The sequence below is a fragment of the Stenella coeruleoalba genome (genome assembly GCF_951394435.1).
Source record: "Stenella coeruleoalba genome assembly, chromosome: 10".
NCBI lineage: Eukaryota > Metazoa > Chordata > Mammalia > Artiodactyla > Delphinidae > Stenella > Stenella coeruleoalba.
In genome coordinates, this window is record NC_137156.1 from 68288435 (window position 1) to 68299360 (window position 10926).

The 10926-nt window shown below is 56.0% G+C and overlaps 1 protein-coding gene across 1 annotated transcript; it reads left to right on the forward strand.

The window, feature by feature from the left end:
* The first annotated feature begins 1268 nt into the window (after positions 1–1268).
* GRM2 (glutamate metabotropic receptor 2) lies at positions 1269–10714 on the forward strand. The gene is made up of 5 exons (XM_079934643.1): positions 1269–2082; positions 4715–5552; positions 7076–8151; positions 10160–10340; positions 10586–10714. The coding sequence occupies exons 1-5, from the start codon at positions 1633–1635 to the stop codon at positions 10657–10659; spliced, it is 2619 nt and encodes an 872-aa protein (XP_079790769.1). The 5' UTR covers positions 1269–1632; the 3' UTR covers positions 10660–10714.
* The last annotated feature ends 212 nt before the right edge of the window (positions 10715–10926 follow it).

Consider the following 10926-nt stretch of genomic DNA (forward strand, 5'->3'; position numbering starts at 1 on the left):
CGTCCCGCCTTTCTTCCCCAAAGAACGCACGCTCTGCATCTCGATCCCTCGTTCTTCCTGCCCCTCCGTCCTTTGGTCAGTCTTTCTGTCTGTGCCTCTGTCTTTGTCTCAGCCTCCCAGGCTCCATCGCTCCCTCCCTGAATTTTGTGGCCCAGGCCCCCAGGCTGCCCCCTTCTAGGGTTCTCTCTCCCTTCAGGGTTCTGTCCCTTGTTGGAGCTTTGGTCCCAGCCACCCCTGTGGGAGGATCGTGGTCTTGACCAGTTTGGACCTCAGCCCCCATCTGGGTCCGTGTCCCCATCTGTGTTGGGCTTCATGCTTACCTCTCTCTCCTGTTTGCCTGCTTGAGCTGCTGCTTTCTGGCTATGCACAGGATCACAGTTCTCCTGGCCTAGCCCCAGTGGCAGACTAACCCTGGGGAGCTGAGGGGGCAAAGTGAAGAGCCCCAGTCTCTGTGGCCAGGATATGGGGTCCTTCAACTAGTTCTGCCCTTCTTCAGGCTCAGTTTCCCTCTGCTAGCCTTCCCAAGCCTGTGTGATTGTGACAACCTGTGTGGGATGGGTGTCTGGGAGGGCAGCTGGGGCACAAATACAGGGTGCAGAGTGGAAGAGGGAGGCAGGGTCTCTGAGGGCCGGGGCCAGGATGGACAGGGCCCTGAGACCAAGGATGGGGAGTCGAGATGGTGACTTTCTCTGCTTGGTTCTGAGCTGAAGAGAAAACGAAAGCAAAAAGTCTCAAACGGCAGTCTATATAGTGCTAGCATGTCCAAAATCTCACCTTGAGCCCTGTTTTGAGATTTTGACCAGGTGGACTGCCCCCCCACCCCTGACACACACATACACTCACATCTACTTTCCCTGTTGACTTTAGGACCTGTGGTCACTTCGGTGTCCCTCTCTAGGGCCAGCCTCTCTACCTTGCTATCTAACTTCCAAAGCCTAGAGTCTCTATTACTTCCCCAGTCAGGGGGTGTTGGGGATGGCTTTTTAAGAACGAGAGGCTGGGAACCTGGGGTGCTCACCTGGACTTCAGTTTCCTTAGAGGTTGGAGACTACCCTTTGTTCTCAGCCAGCGATGGCTCCTCTCTGGAAATCCAAGGCTCAGGATAGGGACTGGACTCCCAAGTTTGTAACTGTGACCTTCTGCTGCAAAGCTGTTGACTTTGGGGTCCCGGGAGGTTTTGACAGGGTGTTGGACATTCTTCTGGGTCTTCTGTTTTCTGTTTGGGCCTTTACTCTCTGTAATCCTCCATCTCTGCTAAATTTGGGATGGGCACAGAGCCCATCTCCAGCCGCAAATCTGGGCAGGGCTGAGAGACAGGCCAAAGGGGTGTCCCAGGAGTTTCTCATCCTAGTTAGGAGCACCACCTCTCCCTGGCTCCTCAGTCCCTGGGAAAGGAGTTTGGGGGAGGCAGAGTCAGAAGGGGTAGCCACTCTCAGGTTCCACTGTTCCCTACCTGTTTGTCTGTCTGTCTGTCTGTCTCTCTCTCTCTCTCTCTGCAGGAGCTGGGTCCCTCCTCATCCTTTTCCTGTCTGTCCTTTCCTGGTCTATTTATACCTCTCTTTGCCTTTGCTGCTTCTGCCCTCACCCCCTGGAGGCCCAGGTCTGCTGGACCCATCCATCCCCTTTGGGGCCATGGGATCACTGCTTGGGTTCCTGGCTCTGCTGCTGCTGTGGGGCGCTGTGGCTGAGGGCCCAGCCAAGAAGGTGCTGACCCTGGAGGGGGACCTGATTCTGGGTGGGCTGTTTCCGGTACACCAGAAGGGCGGCCCAGCAGAGGAGTGTGGTCCTGTCAATGAACATCGCGGCATCCAGCGCCTGGAGGCCATGCTTTTTGCGCTGGATCGTATCAACCATGACCCAAGCCTGCTGCCGGGTGTGCGCCTGGGTGCACACATACTCGACAGTTGCTCCAAGGACACACATGCCCTGGAGCAGGCACTTGACTTCGTGCGTGCATCACTCAGCCATGGTGCCGATGGCTCACGCCATGTTTGCCCCGATGGTTCTTATGCCACCCATGGTGATGCTCCCACTGCCATCACTGGTGTCATTGGCGGCTCCTACAGCGATGTCTCTATCCAGGTACATGGGGGCTGTTTAAGTGGGGGCTGGGGAGGGAGGCCAGAGGTGGGGACCTGGAATTCCTGCTGAGCAGGGGCTCTGGGCTACCATGCATTAGAAGAGGGACTAGCAGCTTCCTTCGAGTAGCTTTTTACAGAAGACTAAGAAAGTGCCCCTGTGGCAAAATGGGAGTACAATTTTAGAGACTGTGCAAGGAAAGCATCCCACTTCCAACACATACGCACACACACATCTGATGTTATACAGCCCTAAGAAACTTAATAGGCGTTTTGAATCCTGGCTCTCCCACTTACTGTGTGACTCTGGACATTATTTCTCTCTTCTGTGCCTCAGTTTCATCCTTATAAAATGGGACTCATAATACTCACCACTCTTAGGGGTGTGGTGGAAATTTAATGAGGGGGCCTGGCAGATCGTAACGGCGTAATCAACATTAGCTGCTATTGTTATTAAGCGATTTCATAGATGAGGAAACTGAGGCTTGGAGCGAGGCAAGGCACAAGTCCAGGTGCTCACAAAGTGGAGACATGAACCTAGGGCTCTCAGCCGAGGACCTCCGGGACTGTCAGCTCATCTGTCTTTGGATTGGAAAGGGGTGGAAAATAGAAGCCAAGAGCAAACCAGAGAAGAGAAACAGGGGTTGGGGACCCAGAAGGAAGAGAAGCAGGATGTGTGTGGAGGTGAGGAGGAGGGTACCCAAGGGTCTTCAGTGGGTGTAGGATTTGAAGGGGTGGAAAGGGGAGGGAACCAGGTCCTCCCTCCTCCTGTTCTCCCATAAGCGGTCAGCAGAGGGCTCAGCTAATGTCCCTTGCCACATCTGGCTGCTTTAGCCCAGGTGGGATCCTCCCTGTCCCTGACTGGGTTCCTCCTCTTGCGTGGACCCTTACCTTCCTGGTGCCTGACATAGGCTGCTGGAAGGTGAGGCCAGAGCTGGGATTGGGGTTGGGAGTGTTGCAAGGAGGGCCTTGTCTGGGGCCTCAGCTTCCTTTAGGAGGCCAGCAGAGGGCATTGCCATCAGAAGCAGGGCCAGGACCTCTGACCTGGAAGGCTTGTTTAGGAGAAAGGAAGCAGGAGTCTAAACCATGAAGGCAGCTTCTGGCCTGGGGTTGGGGAGGCCTGCTCATACCCCTATTGCAGGGAATGAATTACCAGTCCTGCTAGTTCCAGCTACTGGAAGTGTCCAGCAGTAGCTTGGACAGGTGTGGCTGTAGCAGCACCTACATCTGCAGCCCTGGGGGTGCAGGGGCAGGGATGGGTAGGCAGCCTCCCACCTGCTGATGTCTGCAGGGGCCTCTGGGGTGCTTTCCCAGCACCCGCTCTTCACAATTCTCTTCAGGGCCCCATGTATTCATCTCCAGGAGCCCAGTTACCTCTCTCCAACCCCAAGTTGCCTGCCTCCTGCAACAGGGCCCACACCTCAACATCAGTCTGCTTTTTCCTTGTCTGGGTCAAAGCAAAGCTCAGTCCTTTATCCATAGGCTGCACCTGCCTGTTAATGATTCCTCCATATTCTGGCCCCTTCTCTCTTGCCAAAACCCCTATCATCTTCCAGGCATTGTGGCTTCACATACATCATTTTTATCTGCTCATCAACCTTGTAAGGCAGGAATGAGAAACTGAGGCTCAGGGAGGTTTGCTAACTTGCCCAGGGGCACAGAGTTAGAAAGTACAGGGAAGGCATTGACACTGTCAGAGTAAAAACCTGTGTCCCAGTTGCAAATACAGGACCTAACTCCCGCTTGTGGAACCTGGACCATGCCCTGCTCTCACCTACCCACCATCCCACCTGGTCCTTGGCTAGACCCCACTCTTAGGGGCAGGTCCCAGGAATCTGGGGGTGGGAGATCGGCTGCCAGGCAGGCAGTGGTAGGCAGGAAGCCTTGTTTATTTCAGGTTCAGGCATCCAGTGGAGACCAACTCTTGGGCTCTCAGGGCTATGGAGCCCTCAAATCTGGGTCTTCCTGGGGGAGTCTTTTCCTCCTTTCTCCATCATCCCATCAGAATTGACTCCGGGGTAGAGAGCTTAAGAGCCCTGAGCATCCCACTTGCCATCTAGGGCCTACTTTTCCCTGTGCAGCCAGTGGCCAACCTCTCTCCACCCAGGACTTGGGCCTTCCCTTAGCTCTCTTTCTTTGTTACTGCCATGAGTCTGAAGGGAGACAGCAGAGGGGTTCAGGTGTGGCTCAGGACCCTGGTGCCTCGGCCCTGGGTCTTTCTCAGCCCTTGGGAAGGGATAGAAAACTCCCTGCCACCAGGGGGAAGACACATCAAGACAAGATATAGGTCTTGGGCTTCCCTGGTGGCGCAGTGGTTGAGAGTCCGCCTGCCGATGCAGGGGACACAGGTTCGTGCCCCGGTCCGGGAAGATCCCACATGCCGCGGAGCGGCTGGGCCCGTGAGCCATGGCTGCTGAGCCTGTGCATCGGGAGCCTGTGCTCCGCAACGGAAGAGGCCACAACAGTGAGAGGCCCGCGTGCCACACAAAAAAAGAAAGATATAGGTCTTTTGGGAGAGGGAGACCTCAGGGACAACCACATGGGCACTTGATCCCAAGGTCCAATAGCTGTGGGGGCACATCCGTCTCCAGCACTTGACTTGGTCTCTATCTTTGCCCTCTCTACCCCTCCCCCAGGTGGCCAACCTCCTGCGGCTATTTCAGATCCCTCAGATCAGCTATGCATCCACTAGTGCCAAGCTGAGTGACAAGTCCCGCTATGACTACTTTGCCCGCACGGTGCCCCCTGACTTCTTCCAAGCCAAAGCCATGGCTGAGATTCTCCGCTTCTTCAACTGGACCTACGTGTCCACTGTGGCATCCGAGGGCGACTATGGCGAGACAGGCATCGAAGCCTTTGAGCTAGAGGCCCGTGCCCGCAACATCTGTGTGGCCACCTCGGAGAAGGTGGGCCGTGCTATGAGCCGCACAGCCTTCGAGGGCGTGGTGCGAGCCCTGCTGCAGAAACCCAGTGCCCGCGTGGCTGTCCTATTCACCCGTTCCGAGGACGCCCGCGAGCTCCTCGCTGCCACCCAGCGTCTCAATGCCAGCTTCACCTGGGTGGCCAGCGATGGCTGGGGGGCCCTGGAGAGCGTGGTGGCAGGTAGCGAGGGCGCTGCTGAAGGTGCCATCACCATAGAGCTGGCTTCCTACCCCATCAGCGACTTTGCCTCCTACTTCCGGAGCCTGGACCCGTGGAATAACAGCCGGAACCCCTGGTTCCGCGAGTTCTGGGAGCAGAGGTTTCACTGCAGCTTCCGGCAGAGAGACTGTGCAGCCCACTCCCTGCAGGCTGTGCCCTTTGAGCAAGAGTCCAAGATCATGTTTGTGGTCAATGCGGTGTATGCCATGGCCCACGCGCTGCACAACATGCATCGCACCCTCTGCCCCAACACCACCCGCCTCTGTGATGCAATGCGGCCTGTCAATGGGCGCCGCCTCTACAAAGACTTCGTGCTCAACGTCAAGTTCGATGGTAATGCTGCTGGCCAGTGTCCACCAGGCAGCTGGCCCCCCGAGGGTGAAAGGGAACAGGCCCTCAGGTTCTAGTACACGGCTAAGAAAACATAGCCCATAGCAAGTAAGGGCATTACCCAAGGGGCTGGTGTCAGAGCCAGAACAAGGACAGCTAGGCAGAGAGGACTCCAACAGGAGCCAGGACTAAGGTTCCACTTTCTGAGTTCCTTCCAGAGAGTAGATGTCTGGCCTGGTCCTTCACTGTGAGGATCTCTGGTTCCTGCTTGGGCCTTGCCCTTTTATCTCCTGTCTCTTTATCATGCAGGGAGTAGGGATCAGGATCAGGAGACCTCAAGCCCATTGTCAGGCAGCAAAATATCAGTGAGAGTCAGAAGGAAGGTGCATCAGGATGAACCACTATTTTCCAGGAAAATTTCTATTCCTAATCTTGGTTTTCCACTCAAGGTGGCCACAGTCTCTTCAAACCAAAAGTTATTTTAATAGAAGTTCCAGCTTCAAGAAAAATAAATGCCTCAGAATCATCGTTGTGCTTCAGGAAGAATCACTGTGGGAACAGTGAGAGAGGGTGCCAGGGCTGACAAAGCTTGGAGTACTGGACCAGGATCAAGAGGAATAGTAATTCCAATAAGACTGACATTCAGAGTTATGGGAGAATCAGAGTGGGGGTTAGTGTTGCATTTGGGTCTGATTGGGTTGACATTAGAACAAGGCTGAATTTAGCCCGCTGGGCTAAGTGGAATTTATGGTAGGGCTCAAGTTGGATTTTGAGGACTTTTTTGGGTAGAAAGAGTAGGGGCTGCGGGGGACCTGCATTCAACACCAGGCTGCACCATTCACCACGGGGCCTTAAGTACATGATCTGCTAACTTGAACACCATTTCTTACTGGGACATGGGATAACAGGGGTACCTGCCTTCTGAGCCTGGCTGAGAGATGTGAGGTTCACAGGGGAGTGCGGATGGGGAGTAGAGTGATTTGTGAGATGCCTGCCAAGCATATTCTGGTGAACACTGGTGGTTCCAGGTGACCACTGAGGTTGGGATTCAGCTTGCACTGGGATCAGTGTTAGGACTGTCCGGGGCTGGAGGTGGGGATGTCATTGATGGGATTAAAAGTAGGACCAGGACTAGACCTAAGGTCGAGTTTAGCCTTAGGGGGTCTCCATGGTAGGTTTGGGGAAAGGGCTGTGGTGTGTGTTGGGATAAAGTTGGGGTCTGGGGTCTGGGTTGGAAGGTCTAAGGCTGGGTTTTGGGAGTCATGGTTGGGGATTGGTGTGGGCATTAGGTTTGTGGAGGTGCCTGGATTTTAAGGTTGGGGTTCTATTTGGGGCTTAGGGTTGGGGTTTGTTGTAGCCTCTCATTTAGAAAAATGGCTGGGGTTAGGCTGGCTTTAGTGCTGGGTTGAGGATCAGAAGGATGAGGGCTGACCTAAGCTTTGGGGTTTGAGTTCTATGTTAGGGTTGAGGTCACATCAGGATGACCCACCAATCCAACCCTCTCTTCCTTCCCTCCTCGACCCCAGCCCCCTTCCGCCCAGCTGACACCCACAGTGAGGTCCGCTTCGACCGCTTTGGGGACGGTATTGGTCGCTACAATATCTTCACCTATCTGCGGGCAGGCAGTGGGCACTATCGCTACCAGAAGGTGGGCTACTGGGCAGAAGGCCTGACCCTGGACACCAGCCTCATCCCGTGGGCCTCCCTCTCAGCCGGGCCCCTGCCCGCCTCTCGCTGCAGTGAGCCCTGCCTCCAGAATGAGGTGAAAAGTATGCAGCCGGGGGAGGTCTGCTGCTGGCTCTGCATCCCCTGCCAGCCCTACGAGTACCGGCTGGATGAGTTCACCTGTGCTGACTGTGGCCTGGGCTACTGGCCCAATGCCAGCCTGACTGGCTGCTTTGAGCTGCCCCAGGAGTACATCCGCTGGGGCGATGCCTGGGCCGTGGGACCTGTCACCATCGCCTGCCTAGGCGCCCTGGCCACCCTCTTTGTACTGGGCGTCTTCGTGCGGCACAATGCCACCCCAGTGGTCAAGGCCTCTGGCCGGGAGCTTTGCTACATTCTGCTAGGTGGTGTCTTCCTCTGCTACTGCATGACCTTCGTCTTCATTGCCAAGCCATCCACAGTGGTGTGCACCTTACGGCGCCTCGGGTTGGGCACTGCCTTCTCCGTCTGCTACTCGGCCCTGCTCACCAAGACCAACCGCATTGCGCGCATCTTCGGTGGGGCCCGGGAGGGAGCCCAGCGGCCACGCTTCATCAGCCCTGCCTCGCAGGTGGCCATCTGTCTGGCCCTTATCTCGGGCCAGCTGCTCATCGTGGCTGCCTGGCTGGTGGTGGAGGCACCAGGCACGGGCAAGGAGACAGCCCCTGAGCGGCGGGAGGTAGTGACATTGCGCTGCAACCACCGCGATGCAAGCATGCTGGGCTCGCTGGCCTACAATGTGCTCCTCATTGCGCTCTGCACACTCTATGCCTTCAAGACCCGCAAGTGCCCTGAAAACTTCAATGAGGCCAAGTTCATCGGCTTCACCATGTACACCACCTGCATCATCTGGCTGGCCTTCCTGCCCATCTTCTATGTCACCTCCAGTGACTACCGGGTGAGCTACCTGCTCCAGGGTGGGCTGAGGCCTGGGGGTGGGTGGGGGGCAGGGTGGAGTGGGACACAGGACCTTCTATTTCCTGATATCTCATTTAATCTTCTGATAACTCTGAGGCTCCAACAGGTTAAATCCTCACCCAGGAGCACACAGCTTGTGGTGGCCCAGTTAGGAGTGGACCCCAGGGGAAGGTGGGAAGGTTGAGTGGGGCCTGGGGAAATGGCCATGGAGGTGGAGGAATTAGAGCTGAGAAGAGATTTCAGGACTCAGATGTTACCTCCTAACCTGGGTGGAGGTGGAAGTGCCGAAATGTGTCCAAATCAGCAGAGGCTCTACCCTGCTCCACTGAGGGGTTGGCTGCAGAAGGGGAGCCCTGGTCTCTGCTTTTGTGGAGCTCCCAGACTAGCAGGGTGATTGACCAAAGAGCTGCTGACTGGTTTAGGTTGACAAAAGGCCCCAGTGAGAATACAGAAGAGGGAGGTGTGTATGTGGTGGTGGTGGTGGTGTGTGTATGAGTGTGTAGGAAGTCAGAGAGGGCTTTTTGGAAGAGGGGTCCTTGAACTGGACTCTGCAGCACAGGCAGGTGGGAATAGGTAGGGTGGAGGAGGTGGGGAGGGCAGCCAATACGGAAGCTGATTGGAGCAGAGGGTCTGCATTGCCCTCCCCCTCGCCTGGAGTTGAGGTGGTGGGGGGTGTACATGGTGGAAAGGTAGGCAGAGGTGAGAGTGAAGCAGGAATGGGAATGACAGAGCTATTAAACCAGCAGCCCCAGAGGGTACAATGCTTTGATGCCCCTTGGACCTGTGCAGTGTGGCGTGGTGCCCCCAGAGCTGTGCAACTCTGGGATTGAGAGATGAAACCAGGGAGGTCAGGAAAGGTGAAGCAAAGAGGGGGAGGAGATCTGGGGTGTAGGGTTCAGGAAGGTCAAAGCAGGTGAAAACTGTACCCCAGTTGGTGGCTTCCTAGCAAAATTCCAACTGGCACTGAGTGCTCAATGCGTCTCCTCAGCTTCAAGGGGCAATGGCTGCTTCAGATGGAGTGGTCAGGGCAGACCTCCCCAAGGAGGTGACAGGTGAGCTGAGCTCTGAACAATAAGAGGATAATCTTGGGTAATCCTCACAATTCTGGAGTAAATTCTGTGGCTCTCCCCGTTTTCCAGATGAAGAAATGGAGACTCAGGGAGGTTCAATTCCTTGCCTAAGGTCACTGAGCTTGGGAGTATAGAGCAGGGTCTGAGCTGACAATTTTAACAATTAAAGGAGCAGGAAAATTGAGGCAAGAACCCCTGCAAAAGCCCTTTTCCTCAGGACAGAGGTATGGTGGGCAGTGCCGGTGGCCAGGGACGGCTGGGTGTGGGCTGCTCTTGCACCTGCTGGGCCACCTGCCTGGGCAGTGGAGGCCCGAGCTGGGGAGGGAATCTGCTCTGACTCAGCCTGCATTTGCATATGATTTGCATTTGCATGCCAATCATAGGTGGCTAAGGACTTACCTGGCATGTACACACACAGTACCCACACACACATGCGTGCACACACGTATCCCTACACTCACACACGTGCACATACCAGCACACCTGGCAAACATCCACATCTTCCCACACATCCATATACATGCACCCTATACTTACACACACAACTGCACACTCTCACCACCCCCTACACACACACACCCCGTACAGATATTCATGCCCTTACATGCGTGCACTCCATACCTGCACCCCTACACACACCCGCACACACACACATGCCTGCACACCCACTCCCACATGCACTCTGCATGTTCACCCCCACAGCTAGAACTCTGGTCATCCTGGAAGACGGTGCACTGGGGCTGATGCTGGGACTGTGCCCAACCTTCCTAAAAATTCTTTGGAGCTTGGCAGACAGACCAAGATCCAGTGTTGGATGCTTACAGTCTCCCCTGCTCCTTACCCCACCTCCTGGGCAGGGTTCCTGGGGCCAGGCCCAGGCCTGTGGGACAGACTCATCCTTGACCTCTCCCATCACAGGTGCAGACCACCACCATGTGTGTGTCCGTCAGCCTCAGCGGCTCTGTGGTGCTCGGCTGTCTCTTCGCGCCCAAGCTGCACATCATCCTGTTCCAGCCACAGAAGAATGTGGTTAGCCACCGCGCACCCACCAGCCGCTTCAGCAGTGCAGCTGCCAGAGCCAGCTCCAGCCTCGGCCAAGGTCAGCATCCATCTATTTCTAAGACCCCTCTACACCTGTGCCCCCTCTCCCCACCTTAGTTCCTCATCATGGGGGCAACTCCCTGGGTTGCTGAGATTCCTTGGCTGGGGGTGAAGTGCCCCCTAGATGAGGCTGGACAGGAGAGGGTGTGTGGGGGATGATGGTGAGCTGCTCTCCGCCGCCCTGCTTCCCTACTGTATAAGGGACCTTGGGACTGGCCCCAACCTCCAGCTTCCTTTCCCTAGGGTCTGGCTCCCAGTTTGTCCCCACTGTTTGCAACGGCCACGAGGTGGTGGACTCAACAACATCATCGCTTTGAGGATCCCCACACTCCTGCCCCGACACGGCTGCTCCCCAGAAGCCGGCGCAGACCCGTGTCCAGGGCCAGGAGGAAGATGGCTGGAGCACTGCAATAATGCCAACCCCGTGCCCGCCCCCAGTGCCACTTACCAACCTATTCACTCAAACCCTTCAGAGTCAGAAGTCAGAGTCCTTGGTCTGGGAGCCTCTATAACGACCACCAACTGCCCTTGCAGCTGTGTTCCCTCCTTGCCAGGCCCAGGACTTGGAAGGGAGCAAGCCAGGG

Bases quoted from the DNA above. Each gene is read 5' to 3' on its own strand.
- GRM2 (XM_079934643.1), top strand. From the start codon at position 1,633: ATGGGATCACTGCTTGGGTTCCTGGCTCTGCTGCTGCTGTGGGGCGCT. The intron at 5,553-7,075 runs GTAATGCTGCTG...CCTCGACCCCAG, and splicing joins GCTCAACGTCAAGTTCGATG to CCCCCTTCCGCCCAGCTGAC. The intron at 8,152-10,159 runs GTGAGCTACCTG...CTCCCATCACAG, and splicing joins TCACCTCCAGTGACTACCGG to GTGCAGACCACCACCATGTG.